This window comes from Octopus bimaculoides, chromosome 9 (genome assembly GCF_001194135.2).
Source record: "Octopus bimaculoides isolate UCB-OBI-ISO-001 chromosome 9, ASM119413v2, whole genome shotgun sequence".
In the NCBI taxonomy this organism is placed as follows: Eukaryota; Metazoa; Mollusca; class Cephalopoda; order Octopoda; family Octopodidae; genus Octopus; species Octopus bimaculoides.
In genome coordinates, this window is record NC_068989.1 from 88,188,086 (window position 1) to 88,207,770 (window position 19,685).

Below are 19,685 nucleotides of genomic sequence, written 5' to 3' on the forward strand. Positions count from 1 at the left end.
ATATATATATATATATATATTTATTCATACATACACTTACACATTCAGACAGATATATGCTAATGTTCTGTCAATAAAACATGCACACACACACACACACAAATTCCTTGTTTTATTTACTGTAGCTGTATTTTAAATGGTCAGTCAATGAAGTGTACAGAGCACTTGGTTTAAGTATTCAACAACATAACCTTGGAAGGAAGCTATTAATTGCAACAACAGCATATTTTAAATATTTCTACAAGTGAGGTGATGTGCAATTCTAGCTTGCTGCAAGAAAGAGGGAAAAAAAACGCATTTTTATGACATTGTTGGCCACTACTAACACAAAAACTGCACAAGATTTCCTCAGCTGATGCTCTTATGGTTTTATGCATACACACACATACACAAATTCATATATATATATATGCATACATACATGGACCTATACACAGACACACACGCACAAACATACAGCATACACAAGCACACACAAAACTGCATAGAAATATGTTTTTTCTCTGGTTTTACTATGCTCTGTCAGGAGATAGAATAAATATGTATATATATATGTGTGTGTTGTAAATTTTTTTAAAGGACATATTTCTTTTCTTAAATGCTGCAGCATCTACTACGCTGATGGCATGATCTGTAAAAGTCAAATGCTCGCGTACACACACACACACACACACACACACACACACAGAGCTCTGTATTAAATATGTAGATATACATATGTGTCAAATGACACATAAGACTTTACACAGACTCATAATAAACACAAATGTACACACGCACTCCTCCTATCTTTCTGATCATACACATGCACACACATATATACACATATATACATAGATATGCATATACACACATATATCCATAAATATGCATACACACACATATGTACATAAATATGCATATACACATGTATATCCATAAATATGCATATACACATGATATATAATTCAAGGATATTAGAATTGGAGGGAAGGAAAAAAAAAAACCTACAATATTAATATAGACATAGCTGAGGGGGAAATGATTACAAAATCATTTTCGATTCATAAAATGAAACACAGATATATGTGAGTATGCAAATAAGTATTTTTAAATGTATTTATATATGTATATCTGCAAATCTGGCACTCCGTCGATTACAACGATGAGTTTTCCACTTGATCTGATCAACAGAACAGCTTGCCTTGTGAAATTAATGTGCAAGTGGCTGAGCACTCCACAGACACGCGTACCCTTAAATGTACTTTTTCGGGGAGATCTAGCAGGACACAGAAAGCAACATGGCTGGCTTTGTGAATTTACAGGTATTACTTGTTTTTGCCAGCTGAGTCAACTGGAGCAACAAGAAAGAAAGTGCCTTGCTCAAGGTCACAACACACCACTGGATACTGAAGCTTTGACCTTACAGTCGTGAGCTGAATAGCCTAACCGCTAAGCCACATGCCTTCATTTGTGTGTGTGTGTGTGTGTGTGTGTTGAGAAGTTAGGCATAAGAGGAATTAGTTTCTGTGTGCAAGAGAGAAGACTGCACTGGTTTGGTCATGTAATGAGTATGGAAGGCAACAGCGCCATAAAGAAGTGCCAATCTCTCAAAGTAGATGGAACACATAGAAGTGGGAGACCTAGGAAAACACGGGATGGGATGTACTGAAGAATGACCTCTGGATGCTGAACTTTTCAGGCAAGATGAAAAAGGACAAAGATGTCCGGCACTTTGCTGCACTCAAGAACACATGTACTCGACAACAAAAGTGTTAAGACCAGTGCCTATGGTAATGTAAAACACTTGTGGTGGCGTCATGTAAAAGCTTCCAGCATACTCTGTAGTGGTTGGCATTAGGAAGGGCATCTAGCTGTAAAAGCCATGCCAAATCAGACTAGAGTCTGGTGCAGCCCCTCAGCTTGCCAGCACTGGTCAAACAGTCCAGCTCATGCCAACATGGAAAATGGACGTTAAATGATGATGATGATGATGATATATATAAATAAATATGTGTATACGTCTGTGTGTGCATATAATCACTTAACACCATATATATATATCCTCATCATCATCGTTTAACGTCTGCTTTCCATGCTAGCATGGGTTGGATGATTTGACTGAGGACTGGTGAAACCAGATGGCTACACCAGGCTCCAATCTGATTTGGCAGAGTTTCTACAGCTGGATGCCCTTCCTAACGCCAACCACTCAGAGAGTGTAGTGGGTGCTTTTACGTGTCACCCGCACGAAGGCCAGTCAGGCGGTACTGGCAACGGCCATGCTCAAAATGGTGTATTTTGTGTGCCACCTGCACAAGAGCCAGTCCAGGGGCACTGGCAACGATCTCGCTCGAAAATCGTTACACATGTCACGGGCACAAGTGCCAGAAAGGCGACGCTGGGCACAGGTGCCATCCTGATTTCGCTTTTGCTTGCCCCAATAAGTCTTCGCAAGCTGAGTTTCGTGTCCAATGAAGGAGACGTCGTTGGCATGGGTGCCAATCATGGAATTTTCTGTATGAGTTTTCAGTTTTGGTTGCACAATCCAGCAGTAGGAATTGATTTCTATTGATCTCCAGCCTCTTCTTGCTCCACTTAGCCACATCCTTGGATTCTTACTCAACAACCTACCCTGATTTCTTGCACTATCAGATGAGGAGAACAATCACCTTGGCAACCAACTGTGTTTCCTTCGTTCTTTGGATATGTCCAAACCAGTAGAGGTTTTGTTACATCAGTTTCTTGTCCCTGTTTAGGAAGCTTAGCCTTCTCTCAAATAAAGATGTTTCTAACTTTGTCTTTCCAGGACATATTTATGCCCAGTTTTAAATGAATCATTAACTCTTTTGGTACCATATTTATTTTGAGATGCTCTGTATTTCTTTCAATTACTTTAAATATAACAAAGAATTTAGTAAAATAACTTAGTTATCATTAAGCTAGTGTTAGGAACATAAATTGTGATTAAGGTTTGGTGGAAGATTTTAATTCAAAACTTATGTAAACAAGACAATTGTTGTACAGAGCCAGAGGTGGTTTCAACCTGGTTGATATCAAAAGGGTTAAATTAATCATTTGTTAACCCTTTTGTTACCATATTTCTTTTGAGATGCTCTGTGTTTCTTTCAATTGATTTTAAATATAACAAAGAATTTAGCAAAAATAACTTAGTTATCATTAAGCTAGTGTAAGGAATATAAATTGTGACTAAGGTTTGGTGGAAGATTTTAATTCAGACATTTGTACCACAGAGCCAGAGGTGGTTTCATCCGGTTCGGTATCGAAAGGGTTAAAAATGCATGCAGATTTAAAGAAAAAATATTTTGCTTGTGTACACTAATGGAATGTAGGAGTCTCTGAGTAGGGGTAGTAGGCTTGGTGTCTGGAAGCTGCACATTACCAGGGACAGTCAGGTGGAAAGACATCACTGGTTCTCATTGAACTCCTAATCTTTCACATGATGGTTCTTAGTGCAATGCCCTGGTACCCCACTTCAGCTGCTGGGCTAAACCAAGCTGGAAGTGGTGTCAACACAGCAAAACTAAGTGAAAGGTTCCAGGTAAGGCATCCCAAGGAGTCCCTGGCTAGGATAGAGGAACCTAATAAGAGCAACAGCCTATTATTTTGGGGCCAAGGTATGACTCAAGTAAAGGCAAACAGTTGTGGCTAACAGCCTGGAGGGGAATGGGCAACACTAAGCCCACTTGCCCATCATACATCCATGACCAGAGGCCGTAGCAGATTGGACAACATCCAGGTTAACATTAAAGAGTGGACATGCCTCAATTTTATTGAATTACAGAGGGTAGGAGAAGACCAAAAGAAGTGGTGAAATCTGGTTGCAATGTCAACTACAAATGCCTCAATGGGTGCACAGCCAAAGGATAGGAAGGAAGGAAGGAAGACAGTAATGCAAAACACACACATACATGAATGGTCACATCATCATCATCTAACATACACTTTTCCATGCTTGCATGGGTCAGATGGAATTTGTTGAGGCAAACTTTTCTACAGCCAGATGCCCTTCCTGTCACCAACTCTCACCTGTCTTCAGGCAAAGTAGTATTTTCCCATAGCCAGACAAGTTTTTTTATAAGGAAGACAGGAAACGAACAACCTTGCTTGTATGACGATGATGATGATACTCATTTATGACCATCATGTGATACCAAAGACAAGGGTACACACAAACACACACACAATTTATGTAAATATCTATCTATTTATCTCTCTCTCTCTATATATATATATTATGGGTTTCATTCAGTTTCCATCTACCAAATCTACTCACCAAGCTTTGGACAGCCTGGGATTATAGAAGACACTCACCCAAGTTACCTTACAGTGGAACTGAACCCAAAGCTATGAGGTTGGGGAGCTAACTTCTTACCAGAAAGCAATGCCTGTACCTATATACATACATACATAGACAGGCAAATATCCAAAATGGAGATGAGTACCAACATTCCCATGAGGCACACTTGAACAATTGTGAAGATCTCTTTACATGAAACCATTGGTTGCCTTATTAACGCATAAATAAAGTACACACACACACATATATATAAAGTTTGCCAGGTCCGCCTGACTGGTTCTTGTGCCTATGGCACGTAAAAAGCACCATCCAAACGTGATTGATGCCAGGCTCGCCTGACTGGCTCACGTACCAAGGTATCCAGCTGTAGAAAATTTGCCAGATTAGATTGGAGCCTGGTGTAGCCGCTGGCTCTCCAGACCTCAGTCAAACCGTCCAACCCATGCCAGCATGGAAAACGGACATTAATCAATGATGATGATGATCTGCTTAAGTATGGCCTTGGTCATCATAGCTAAAACAAAGCAGAAAGTTAAAACCCATACATAATGCAGGTTTACAATAGAATCCGGATGTTCACTAAGAGCACCGTCCGAGCATGATCGTTGCCAGAGCACCAGCTGTCTGGCTATCGTGCTGCTGGCACGTAAATAGCACCGTTTGAGCATGACTGTTACCAATGTCGCCTTCCTGGCACTTGTGCCAGTGGCATATGAAAAGACATTCGAGCGAGATCGTTGCCAGTGCCGCTGGACTGGCTCCTGTGCAGGTGGCACATAAAATACACCATTTTGAGCGTGGCCGTTGCCAGTACCACCTGATTGGCCTTCGTGCTGGTGGCACGTAAAAGCACCCACTACACTCTTGGAGTGGTTGGCATTAGGAAGGGCACCCAGCTGTAGAAACTCTGCCAAATCAGATTGGAGCCTGGTGCAGCCTTCTGGTTTCACCAGTCCTCAGTCAAATCGTCCAACCCATGCTAGCATGGAAAGCGGACATTAAACGATGATGATGATTTTAAGGCACTGAGAGGCTTTCAAAGCTTTAAGCAAATTTCTTTTGCCTTTGATAAAAATGTACTTTAAACAGACGCACAACAGTCTCTCAACCTTTTTGGCTACTTGTAAAGGTTGCTATTTTTATCTCTGGTCTAGAATCGGTTGCACCTTTCGTATTTTCTATTTTTTTGAATTCTTCCAGTTAGCACAAAATATTTCAAATATATTCAATGGAACAAACGATGAATTCAAGAACAAAATTAAGTGATTGGAAAAAAAAAAAATCAATAAATAAAAACAAGAAAAAGTGAAGTAGAGAAAAATAGAGGGACAGAGAAAGATAGGGAGATAAAGGGGAGAGAAACAGAGAGGGAGAAGAGTGAGAGAGAGAGAGAGAGAGAGAGAGAGAGAGAGAGAATGGTATATGGAGAAAAAGAAAATGAGATTTAAGGATTAGTGAATAGTTAAGAATTAGGGTTGGATGGATGAACGAGTAAGTAGTAGTAGTAGTAGTCTAGTAGTGGTGGTAGTAGTATTAATAAGTGGTGGTGGTGGTGGTGGCAGTAGTAGTAGTAGTAGTAATGTGTTAGTAGTAAGTAGTAATTAGGTAGTAGGGAAGGGACCTACCCTAATAAGTTCTTCTATTCTGCTGTCCTTCTGTTCCAAATCCGACGTTGACTTGCATTCGATAGCATGGAGCTGGACTAAGGTTAGATCCGTCTGAAAGTAGCAGGTAGATAAAGCATTAAGATACTGCTTGCACTTGCACTGCATCCAGTCTCCGAAAAACATGGGCCGTGCCGCCACCCACTTGCTTATTGCCCTTTCCAAACGGTCACAGGCCCAAACGGGAAGGAGGTGGAGGAGGAGTAGGAGGAGTAGATTAGGAGAAAGTGGGGGGAGCCTTTCACCGCATTCATTACATTTATCTAGTTACGTGGCAGTCAGACGTAACAGACGTAGGGTTTAGGTTACAAGGGAGTTTGGTCAGCTTTGATGTATGTGCGTGCATGCGTTGAGGTTTTGGTAGTTCAGTCGCAAGTCAGCCTTGATCAAGCAGATCAATGATCAAAGGTATTCCAGCCATGACTGTCCCATCTTTTTCTATATGTCCACTGTATTCTCTGTTATTTAAGATGAAAGGATGTTTTTTTTTCAGAGGGATTTGGCTGCACTTTCTAGCAGGTCAAGTGATCGAGTAAAGATTCTTTTTTGCATATGTATGTGCTAGTAAGACAACTCTGTGCATATCATCACAGGAAGTCGAAAATTAACAGGGTTTATTGATGGCTATTAAAGTGAACAACTTGGTGAGTGTTTATTGACAGATGTTATATTGAACAGCTGGGTGGGTGTTTATAGAAGGCTGTTAAAGTGAACAGCTGATTGGTGTTTATTGATGGCTGTTAAAGGGAAAAGCTGGTTGGTTTAATGACAGCTGTTAAAATTAACAGCAAGTTGGTATATTCATCACTGTTAAAGTGAACAGCTGGTTGGTGTTTACTGATGGCTGTAAAGGTGAACAGATGGTTGGTGTTAACTGATGGCTGTTAAAGTGAACAGCAGATTCATGTATTGATGGCTATTAAAGTGAGCAGCTAGTTGGTGTTTATCGATGGTTGTTGTTTATCAATGGCTTTTAAAGTGAACAGTCGGTTGGTTTACTGACAGCTGCTAAAATGAACAGCAGGTTGATGTTTACTGATGGTTGTTAAAGTGAACAACTGGTTGGTGTTTATTGATGGCTGTTAAAACGAACAGCAAATTGGTGTTTATTGATGGTTGTTAAAGTGAACAGCAGGTTGGTGTTCACTGCCACTGTTAAGATAAACAGCTTAGTTAATGGAGAGCTGCTGATGTGAACAGCTATGCTCAGATGTGGGAATCAGAGCACATGGTTTGATATGGATGAATTATGAAGTAGTAGTAGTAGTAGTAGGAGAGAGAGAGAGAGAGAGAGAGAGAGAGAGAGAGATAGAGAGAGAGAGAAGTAGTAATATACAAAGAAGAGACAAGATGAACAGAAAAGAAAGAAAACACAAACAACAAAAATGTAAAAATACAAGAACAACAAAAAGATGGATGGAGGGAGGGAAGCAGAAGAAAACAAAAAATGGTGGTGAGTAGGTGTGTGTGTGGGTGTGTTCTTTAATCTTTTACTTGTTTCAGTCACCAGACTGCGGCCACGCTGGGGCAGTGTCTTGGAGAACCTTTCAGTCAAATCAAATGACCTCAGTACGCACATTGTTTCTCTATTGGACTCTTTTACCAAACTGCTACAATATGGGGACATAAACATACACACAAACACCCATATATATATATATATATATATATACACACACACACATACATTGCACACACACACACACACACACATCGAGCATGATCGTTACCAGCGTCGCCTTCCTAGCACTTGTGCCGGTGGAACGTAAAATACACCATTTTGAGTGTGGCCATTGCCAGTACCACCTGACTGGCCTTCGTGCCGGTGGCACGTAAAAGCACCTACTACACTCTCGGAGTGGTTGGCGTTAGGAAGGGCATCCAGCTGTAGAAACTCTGCCAAATCAGATTGGAGCCTGGTGTAGCCACCTGGTTCACCAGTCCTCAGTCAAATTTGTACGTTGACAAGGAAGAGATAACAGGAAATTTTAATTTAGAAGACAACTGGTAGTTTCTATGGGATAACATACTAGAAGCTACAGACCAGATCAGTGGCTGAAGTAAGGTACCAGTTAACTGAAAAGAAACATGATGGTTGAATACTACATTGGATAAAGCCATTAAAGCTAAAAGACCAGCTTGGAAAAAAATGGAATAAAAGAGATAGCAAAGAGGAATACCATGTTGCTGGGGAGAATAGTGGGTTAAATGATAAGAAGAGGCCTGGAGATGTCACTATGAGAAATTGTTGAGTCTGTAAAATAACCAAGGGACCAGTCACTGAGGTTGGTAATTATGGGGTTAATATAGTAATTAAGGGTATGAAGTCGGGGAAAGAAGCAGCTGGCCCATCTAGTATAGTTGCTGAGATACTGAAAATATCTAGTGATATATGTATGATATCTTCATATATAACCATGTTACATACGGAAGTGTCACACCTAATGACTGGTACTGCAGTATAATCATTAACTGTTATAAGATACTCCAGAAAGAAACAAATACAGAAATACGTCAAACTGATGAACCAAGCCATGAATGAAGTTTTACGCCTGACTGGCCCTCGCGCAGGTGGCATGTAAAAGCACCCACTACAATCTTAGAGTGGTTGACATTAGGAAGGGCATCCAACTGTAGAAACTCTGCCAGGTCAGATTGGAGTCTGGCGCAGCCATCTGGTTTGCCAGTCTTCAGTCAAATTGTCCAATCCATGCTAGCATGGAAAGCAGACGTTAAACAATGCTGATGATTATGGAGAATTTCCACTCAGATGAGATGAAGTCTGTCCCAGGTCAGAGTACTACCAATGCTCTCTTCATAGTAAAACAACTGCAAGAGAAGTTCCCAGCCAAAAGTAAGCCTCTCTACGCAGCATTTATTGATCTACAGAAGGCTTTGATAGAATACCATGACCTGTAGTAAATTGGTCTCTATGAAAACTATGATAAAAAAGGATTGGTGAGAATAGTGCAAGCCACCACACGGAGATGTAGTCAGCAAAGTGGAAGTTGTTGGTAATGAGTTCAATGAGAAATCTCAAGTGCAAGCAGGTGTTCACCAGGGTTCAACTCTGGGCCTTATCTTATTTATTATAGCTCTTGACAAAGTTGACATTGCTAATTTTTTTTTTATTCAGAACATATGGGACCTTAAGTAAATACAACAAGGTATTCTGTACAACACTCTGCCACACCAACATTGGTAGAAAGACAAAAGAGTTTCGGAGGAAGGGATCAGATGTAGTCAGTTTAATTGAGGGATCTTTATTTTATTGAGCTCTGAAGGATGTAAGGAAAAGACAACTCTGTCAAGTCCAGCAGCATTTCAACATGGAACAATGGAACGTAAAAATAGACGACTAAATACAGTAATCCCTCGACTATCACACATCTTACGTTACAAAACTCCCTGCAATAGGTGAAAATGCACGAAGTAGAAACAACACTGTACTGTATATTTTTTAAAACTATTTTTATAATTTGTATATATTTATTTCATCATAAATGCAAAACAACACCATGGAGAAATCGACATAAGCTTCAATAAAACACCACGATAGGTGAACCGCAATACAGTAAGGGATTACAGTACTACAGACCAGTAGTGTTTGGTATTCACCTGAATCTATCATCTGACAATGAAAGCATACTACTACTACTCATAATAACTGACTACCATAGGTACAAGGCCACAGATTTCAAAGGAGAAGATAGACTATTGATATTAACCCAAGCACTTGAATGTCTTTACGCAGTTTAGAATTTTGATATAATTTTCAACATAATATACAGCAACAATAAAAATGAAAAATAATGCAATATAAATTTCCTCTTCAGATTTTCTTTCCTTTGCTGCTGCTGCTAAATATATTGCTTCGATTGGTTGTTCTAGACATGTGATCTTGGTTAAGTTGTTCTCTGGTGAATCTACATACTACATATACAGATGTGCATGTATACAGCTATTGTTGAAGGATATTAATACGATAATGCATATAATATATGTAACAGTCAGCAATTAACAGCTGATAATGGTGCATTGAAACAAGTTTAGGGATTTGTCATAAAGCCTATTCAATCCACTTTCTTGTGTATATGTGTGTGTGTGTGTGTGTGTGTGTATATATATATATATATATATATATATATACACACACACACAAGTGAATGAACGAACGAAAGAAGGGCACGCAACCAATTTATTGGGAGATACATGTATGGTTCAAAACAGTTAGATTTGAATTTGTTGGTACTCTAGAGTTTCAAGTATGATGCTAGTCGACTAGCATTGTGCTTGAAACTCAAGAGTACCAATGAATTTGAATCAAACTGGTTTGATCCATATATACATATATATATATATATAGTTGAGGTGTATTCCCTTAAGAATGTATTAGAGTACAAAATAGAGCTCTTCACCCTTAGATTTTTTTAGCACCAGAGGAGATACAACTAGGTCCTACTATACAGGTAAACCGTTACTTAATTTAAATTTAAATCTTGTATATATGTGGATCTATGTTGTATTGAATAAAAGAAAATGAAAAACTACGTATATTTATAAATAGTTGTTTTTTGTGGGGTTGAGTGTCAATTTATAAACCAAGTTAATTGAAGAACCATGCAATTAGAAGCCATATTAATTGCAGCTTTAATATATTTTGAAACACTCAGTATATTATCATGAGTTGCAAATACGTGAGTAATGCTATTACCAACGGTGAAGAACATAAGACAAGAGTTAAGAGATTAGAAGAAAAATTAGCAATATTTAGACATCCTGAAAGAGGTGCTAACAAAGCTAAAACAAGCCAAATAGAAAATTGGAAACGCATGATAATATTTACAATATGAAGATTTATGAAGGACAAAGCACTGAAGTGATTGAACTGGAATGCTGTTTGTCAATTGGGATCAGGGTAAAGACACCCTCCCCCCCTTCGGTCATGAATGACCAAGGGATTGTCAATTGGAATTAGAGTAAAGGGGGTAGGCCCCTTCGGTCATGAATGATCATGGGACTGCACCTAGAAACTTACTCCCTGAAGCACAACTTTGGGTTAGATTGTTTATGGAAGACCAAAAGTCGCCCATGCATACCAGCCTCCCCTCTTCACGCCACTGATGTTATCCAAAGGAAAGGCAAAGGGGCCGATACAGTTTGGCACCAGTGATGACATCAAAAACTCATTTCTACAGCTCAGTGAATTGGAGCAACGTGAAATAAATGTCTTGCTCAAGAACACAACACATAACCCAGTCTGGGAATTGAACTCACTACTTCATGATTGTGACCCCGATGTTCTAACCACTGAGCCCAAATGTTGTAAAAATGCATTGTTTTAAACGAAATGACCATCAAAAAATGAGTCCAGCATTGTTTGGAGAAGTTTAACAAAGAAATATTAAGAATAGGACACTGAAAGTAAACTTAGAAAACTTTCTAAAAGTCCTGGAATTCAGGATTATTCAACAGATTTAAATGATAATGGATCTATGAGATTGGGGTTGCAAATGTGGACAATTTTGTAGTAACCAGATATCACATGGAATCAAAAATTACTGAAGATGGTGGTTATTTAAAAATTTTTTTATCATTTTACCTGTTTCAGTCATTGGACTGCGGCCATGCTGGGGCACTGCCTTGAAAGGTTTTAGTCAAACAAATCTACCCCAGTACTTTTAAGCTATAGGGATGTAAGTAAACCAACACTCGTTGTCGAGTGGTAGTTATTGCAGGACAAACACAAACATACACACACGTGATGGGCTTCCACACAGTTTCCATCTACCAGATTCACTCACAAGGCAGGGACTGTAGTGGAAGACATTTTCTCAAGGTGCTGTACAGTGGGACTGAACCAAAAATCACATGGATGCAAAGCAGTTTTAGATGAATAAATTATGCTACCAAATTAGATTGCTTGGGAAAGGAATGTTTTAAAAAAACTTTCTTCGTTCAGAAAGAAAAATTCCAACATGGATTTGATTCAAACTGGCAAATGACTGACAAACAGTTTCATAGGATAGAAATGATTTGGGTGATTTGCATATTTTTAAAAAACCATACTGACATCTCAGTTAAAAAAACCCATGTGTGTTTCAAAGGTTTGGCAAGAATTTCTTAACAATTCATTGGAAATTCAACAAAAACATTGATTGAGTTACAAAATCTTTATTTGAATATTGACTCAATTCAAGAATTGTTTCATTCTCAAGGCAAAAAGATTTCACTGCTGCCGCTATTGTCATCATCATCATCATCATCATCATTTTATGTCTACGTTTCCATGCTTGCATGGGTTGAACAGAATTACAGAATTTCTTGAAGATTTTCTATGGCCAGGTATCCTTCCTTCCTGACGCCAACCCTCACCCTTTTGCAATTGGATAATATTTCCCTACAGCCAGACAAGTTTCTATGGAAGATTGGAAAAGAATAACACCACTGTATGATAGTGACACCCATTTACTACCATCATGTGATGTCAAGAAAAGGAGACACCAACTCACACACACACACACACGCATCCTGCTCAGCCCAAGATTATAAAGAAGATGCTTGACCAAGTTGCCACGTGGAACTGCCTCACAGTCTTCCAACTTACTGAACTATATTTGGTGGCTTTACACCAAAATGTTAAAGTTGTAATTTTAGTACTCAATCTGGCATCCCTGTATTGCAGCCAGTAGATGCTCCCATAGCTTAGATAGTGGCATGGCTGAAAGATGAAGTTCCCTTCACAGCCACACGGTTTGGGTTCAGTTCCACTGCATGGCACTGTGGGCAAGTGTTTTGTACTGTAGGCTAATGCTGACCAATGCCATGTGGGTGAATTTGGTAGATAGCAAGTTCATGGAAGCCTGATGTGTATATGTGTGTGCAGATCTTTGTACTACCTTATTGTTTATTGTTGGTTTGCTCATCTCCCTGCAGCTTAGTAATTTGGCAAAAAGACTTTTAAAAAAAATAAGTACAGTGGGTTGATTATCTCAACAAGACTCTTCTGAGTGGTCCCTCAGCAAGGCCAAAGTCCAAAGACTCAAATGATTAAAAGATTAAATAAAGAATGGATCTGGAGAATCTAGCAATATTCAAACCATTTCTTTTCACAAAACCAGGGTCCAGCTTATGGAAGAATTAAACAGGAGAAAATATAATTCAGGTTACAGACTTTAGGAAGAATTTTAATATAAAGAGAATGAATTGGCAAAATATTAATGATTCAAAGAATGAAGTAACAGCCAGCAATGGTGATGGCTATGTCAGAGGACAGCTTCACTTGTGTGATGCAGGCTCCATTGATGAAGACTTTGGAAATTTAAAGCAGCAATTTGAATGAGGATGATGAGAAGCAATGGAAATGGAACAATGCTGAGATGCAAACAAAAGAGTTCTCCGTTGAAGAATATGATGCTGGATTCGGAATTTTTGGAAAATGGAAAGCAAATGACAACAAATGTTGGTATAAATGTAGAGACAGAGAGAGCAATACAAGTCAGAGACAAATTAAATTCTCACCCACAGCTGATATTGGGCCATGCATAAAGAGAAGAATGTAAAATCAAAACAAACAGCCATTTTGGCAATATTAAAAAAAAAAAAAAAGATAAAAAACATAAAATCTTTTTTCTGTACATGCAGAGGCATGGCTATATAGTAAGGAGTTTGGTTTTGGATTCAGTTCAACTTTGTGGCACCTTGGGCAAGTATTTTCAACTAAAGCACGCTGAGTGGATTTGGTAGACAGAAACTGAAAGAAGCCAGTTGTGCAGGTGCGCAAGCATGTGTGTGTATGTGTGTATGTATGTATCACCATCATCATCATCATCATCATTTAATGTCCATTGTCCATGCGAACATGGGTTGGATGGTTTGACCAGGGCTGGTAAGCTGGAAGGCTACACCAGAATCCAGTTTGATTTGGTATGGTTTCCTACAGCTGGATGCCCTTCCTAATGCCAATCACTCCAAGAGTATAATGGGTGCTTTTATGTACCACCAGCATGGGTATCATTTGTGTGATACCGGTATCTGCCATGATGGCAATTTTGCATGGCTTGATGGGTCTTCTTCTCAAGCATGACATAATGCCATGGGTCTTGGTCATTGCCTCTGTGAGGCCCAACACTCGAAAGGAACTCAGCCATTTTCCCTCCGTAAGGCCCAATGCTTGAAAGTATGTATGTATATTTCTCTGTGTGTGTTCTTTGTATTTGTCTTCCACTACCACAATACACCAGTGTTGGTTTGTCTACATCCCCAGCTAGCAGTTCAGCATTAGACATCGATAGAATAAGTATCTAGTTTTAAAAATATATAAGTACTGGAGTCAACTTGTTCAAACTAAAACCCTTCAAAATGGTGCTCCAACATGGCCACAGTCCAACATGCTGATTTCTTTTCTTATGTTAATATTGGTGCACTTTTGTCTGCAAGGTAGAGAGTTTTGTTAACTGGAACAACTGCAAGTCTCAAAACTCAAAACTTATAAGAACAATCAATCAGAATGATTGAAGTGATTGAACAACATTGACAAAGGGGTAGGTATAGCTGTTTGTTTAACATGTTCCAGTTCAGTCCCTCTCCATGGGACACCTCAGGCAAGTATCTCCTATTACAGCCCTAGATTGACCACTGCTATGAGAATGGATAATGGTAAACAGAACCTGTATGAAAGTCTCTTATGTATTTATCTATCTATCTACCTAGCTATCTATACATAAATACATATACACACAAAAGGCTCTTACCGAGGCAATGACTAGTGACTGAGACCTTTGGAGATGTGCTGTGCTTGAGAAGACCCGACAAGCCAACTGAGACCATGGCCCATGGCCTATGCCAGTGGGTGTAACCAGTCCACTTATGAATACCCCTCATTCATTGGACAATGAACTTTGCTTGCAAGGACCTATTGAGGCAAGTGTAAACAAATCAAAATCGCTGACGTGGCTGATGACAGTACCGCCTGACTGGCACTCGTGCCAGTGGAATGTTAAAACACATCCGAGCATGATCATTGCCGGGGCCACGGATTGGCTCCCATGTCGGTGGTACGCGAAAAGCACCATTCGAGTGTGATTGTTGCCAGAGTCACCCTACCGGCACACGTGCCATTGGCACATGAAAAACAACATTCGAGCGTAATCGTTGCCAGTGCTGCCAGACTGGCTTGTGTGCAGGCAGCACGTAAAAACACCATTTTGAGCATGGTCGTTGCCAGAACCGCCTGACTGACCCTCGTGCCAGTGTCACATAAAAGCACCCACTACACTCTCGGAGTGGTTGGCATTAGGAAGGGCATCCAGCTGTAGAAACTCTGCCAAATTAGATTGGAGCCTGGTGTAGCCATCTGGTTTCACCAGTACTCAGTCAAATCGTCCAACCCATGCTAGCATGGAAAGCGGACGTTAAACGATGATGATGATGAGGAGGAGGATGATGATTTATAATGAGTTACATAAACCCTTTAGCATTTAAATTGGCCATATTCGGTTCAAAGCATCTACCTGATTTATGGTCAAACCAGATAGACGCAGCCTCTTCCATCTACCCTCTTGAAGCTAAGAGATAATATAGGATTAATTGTCTCATGGTGGTGTAGTGTAGGGGTAGAAGCTTGGGGACGGTGGAGGTAGATAATCTAGAAAGACAAAGGTGTGTGTGTGTGGTGGGGGCTGTCTGTATGGGTGGGTGGTAAAAGTGAGTTAATGTTGAAGTGACTGACCTGTGCTGATTTGGAACATGTGCACGTCGTCGTTGGTGCCGATCGCCCTGGAAATGTGATGCTATCAGAGCTAGTCAGACTTCCATGACTTTGTGTCTGACTACTCTGTGGTGATGCGCTGGCAAAACCCTGGCAAAAAGAAAAAAAGGAGGGTTTTTATTAAGGGTTAAACGTAAACACATTTTGGTTAATAATCTCATTTTATGAACAACAACAACTACAAATGTAATGATCATTAACAACAATAACATATATTTTACATCCCATCATCATTGTGTTACATTTAATTTCCATGCTGGTATGGCATGGTTGGGTTGAATGGTGCTTTACTGCACCAACCGATCTCACTCAAAAGATTCCTTTTGTTTCTGTTTCTATAGCAGGATGTCCTTCTTAACAGAAACCATTTTGCAGAATGAACCGAATGCATTTTAATCATGGTAAGATCACAAAAGAAACCATCCTGTCTTAAACAAAATGGAACAACCCTCTCGCTGTACAGAGTTGACAGACTGTATTTTATTGTGACATAAGCACTAAAGAGATCAACATATCTTTTTGCCCCCACAGTTTACAAAGAGACAAGCAGACCACTGCTGTCGCTGCCACCACCACCATCTAACATCTGTTTTCCATGCTGTCATGAGTGGGATAATTTGCCAGATTTGCTTGTATGATGATGATGATCATCATCATCATTTACAACCATTCGCATAATGTCTAGACAAGGATGGACATATATACATACATACACATACAAATGTACATCTATTTATCTAACTGTGTGTGTGTGTGACAGGCTTCATTTAATCACAAGGCTTTGGTTAGCCTGGGGTTATAATAACAGACACTTGTGCAAGGTGCCATGCTATGGGACTGAACCCAGGACCACATGACTGGGAAGCAAGCTTCTTAACCACACAGCCACATTTGCATCTGTAACACTATTTCAAGAAACAGAACTCTGTAAACCCATCTTGGGATTTGACAGAAGGGGAGGGGGCAGAGAGAGAGAAAGAGAGAGAGAGAGAGAGAGAGAGAGAGAGAGAGAGAGAGAGAGAGAGAGAGAGAGAGAGAGAGAGAGAGAGAGAGAGAGAGAGAGAGAGAGAGTGAGAGACAACTGTACTTACATAATATTGCATTGCTTGTGGAGAGGGAGATTTAGCTCCTGTTGAACTGACACCACTACTTCGACCAGGGGATTGACTTTGCTGGAATAGAAAGGAAAGAGACAGAATTAAGAACAATCATAACAACAACAACAACGATCAATGCCAACATGGACAAATCTCACAACAGACACGGTTTTATTAAGGCAGATTTTTTTGGTCCAAGCAAACTAATACTTCTCCGATGGTCAAACATGTTCTGGCAGAATATTGTAAAGGAATGACGCTGCTTGTATGACAGTTACACAACTACCATGAAACATCAAAATAAGGACACACGGACACACATATGACAAGGGTTTATTTTCAGTTGAACAAATACACTCACAAAGCTTGGTTGGCCCAGAGCTACAGCAAGGTGTTGTGCAGAGGGAATGAACCCGGAACTATGTGGTTGGGAAGCAAACTTTTTACTACACAGTCATCACAGCCATGCCTGCATACACACGCACTCATTTCATTGTGTTGCTTCCCAACCGCATGGTTCCGGGTTCAGTCCCACTGCGTGCCACCTTGAGCAAGTGTGTTCTACTTTCACTCTAGGCCAACCAAAGCCTCGTGAGTGGATTCAGCATATGGAAACTGAAAGAAGCCTATTGTATATACCTATGTGTGTGTGCATGTCTTTGTGTCTGTGTTTGTCCCCCATAGCCGCTTGACAACAGGTGTTGGTGTGTTTATGTCTCTGTAACTTAGCGAATTGGCAAAAGCGACTGATAGAATAAGTACTGGGCTTACAAAGAATTTGTCCTGGGGTCGATTTGCTCAACCAAAGGTGGTGCTCCAGCATGGCCGCAGTCAAATGACTAAAACAAGTAAAAGAATGGGCTTCTTTCAGTTTTCACCAACCAGATACACTCACAAGGCTTTGGTCAGCTCAAGGCTATAGTAGAATACACTTGACCAAGGGCCACGCAGTGGGACTAAACCCAGAACCATGTGGTTGGGAAGCAAGCTTCTTACCACACAGACACACCTGTATCTATACAGGGACATATTCATACATGTACATATATATGAATGCATCACTAAACACATAGATATATAGATATTCAAGCTTATGAAATTATATACCTATCCACACGTGCATAGAGTTTCACAGTCCAATGTAGGTTCCAGATCTAATATAGTGAAGTTCTTTATATATATATGTGTATATATATATATATATATATATAGAGAGAGAGAGAGAGAGATATGCAGGGTAGGGAATCATCAATTAGTAATAAAATTAATAATTAACAATTTCTGCCGGGTAGCTCAGTATGTTGGAGAAGCAGGTTACTGTCAATCCCTATATATTTATGATTATATATATATATATGTATGTATGTGTGTGTGTGTGTATCATGCATGTGTACTCAACATAAGCAAGTACCACACACACACACACACACACAGAGTGTGTAGTCAGCAGTAATAATCTATTGTTGTGGTGTCCCCTCACTCTCTCCAATTGCAGGGGTTGTATAGTTGAGTGACCTCATACTGACCTCCTGCTGACAAAAGCCAGCTTGCTGGGCCAGTTATTAGTCAGACATGTGGGAGTTCATTTTTACACTGCAGTCCCCCCCACCCCCACTTCCTAACTGCTGGGGGGGGGGGTCAGACAGGTCTGAAAATAGTTGAGGGTCCCAAGTAGCAAACAATGGCAGTGATCATACTGTTTGTCAGCAGATAGTAGAGTGATAAGGGCAGCAGCAGCAGCAGTTGTAGTAGTAGTAGTAGTGGTGGTGGTGGTGGTGGTAATAGTAACAGTAGTAGTAGTAGTAGTAGTTAGTAGTAGCAGCAGTAAAGCTATGACCACTATGATCAAAAGCTTTCCAACAGTGACCATGTCTTTTATTTCACACATGAGGCCAAGAAAAGGGTGTTCATGATGTCAGCCCTGTTTCCACCGATCCTTTCACACCCCACCCACATGAGCCCTTCCCCCACCCCGGATGAAAGAGAGACAATTTCATAGATAATATATTTAAAACTACATTATCAAGTGTGTCATTCCGGAACTAGGCTCACAAAGAATGAGTCCTGGTCATCAATTTCTTTGAATGAAAGACAAAGTTGCCCTCAGTGAAATTTGAACCAAGAACATGAAGACAGGTGGACATACAGCGAAGCATTATCATGTCCAGCATGCTAATGATTCTTTTCTACTCTAAGCACAAGGCCCAAAATTTTGTGGGGAAGGGGCCAGTCAATTAGATTGAATCTCAGTATGCAACTGGTACTTAATTTATCGACCCCTGAAAGGATCAAAGGCAAAGTTGACCTCGGCAGAATTTGAACTCAAAATGTAAAGACAGATGAAATACCACTAAGCCCAGGATGCTAACGTTTCTGCCAGCTCACCACCTATAATAATAATAATAATAATAATAATAATAATCATAATGATTTTGGCAAAAGGCCGGCAATTTCAGAGAAGGGGTGAAGTCGATTACTTCGACCCCAGTGCTCAGCTGGAATTTATTTTCATCATCATCCTCCTCCTCCTCATCATCATCGTTTTTATTGACTCCAAAAGGATGAAAGGCAAAATTGACCTCAGTGGAATGTGAAATCAGAACGTAAAGACAACATGCCACTAAGCATTCTGCCTGGTATGCTAACGATTCTGCCAGCTTAATAATAATAATGATAATAATAATAATAATAATAATAATAATAATAATAATAACCCTGTCTTCTATCGACAGCTTTGAAGGGAGGAGGTTAGTGATGCCATGAATCCCATGATTAGTTCACAGTGATGATGATGATGATGGCAATCGAGGTTTCTGATTTAGACACAAGATTCACAAGGGCAATTTTGAGGGGAG

At 40.0% G+C, this 19,685-nt stretch overlaps 1 protein-coding gene across 16 annotated transcripts in view; it reads right to left on the minus strand.

Moving 5' to 3' along the window:
* LOC106869835 (serine/threonine-protein kinase tousled-like 2) overlaps positions 1 to 19,685 on the minus strand; it is a 314,313-nt gene that overhangs the window by 29,844 nt on the left and 264,784 nt on the right. For 15 of the 16 annotated variants that reach the window (XM_052970854.1, XM_052970847.1, XM_052970848.1 and 12 more), the window contains 3 exons: positions 16,825 to 16,905; positions 15,695 to 15,823; positions 5,926 to 6,018 (listed from right to left, as the gene is read on the minus strand). In XM_052970854.1, coding sequence (XP_052826814.1) covers positions 5,926 to 6,018; positions 15,695 to 15,823; positions 16,825 to 16,905 — 303 coding nt within the window. The remainder of the gene's footprint in view (positions 1 to 5,925; positions 6,019 to 15,694; positions 15,824 to 16,824; positions 16,906 to 19,685) is intronic. The other variant, XM_052970852.1, reaches the window with a different exon arrangement.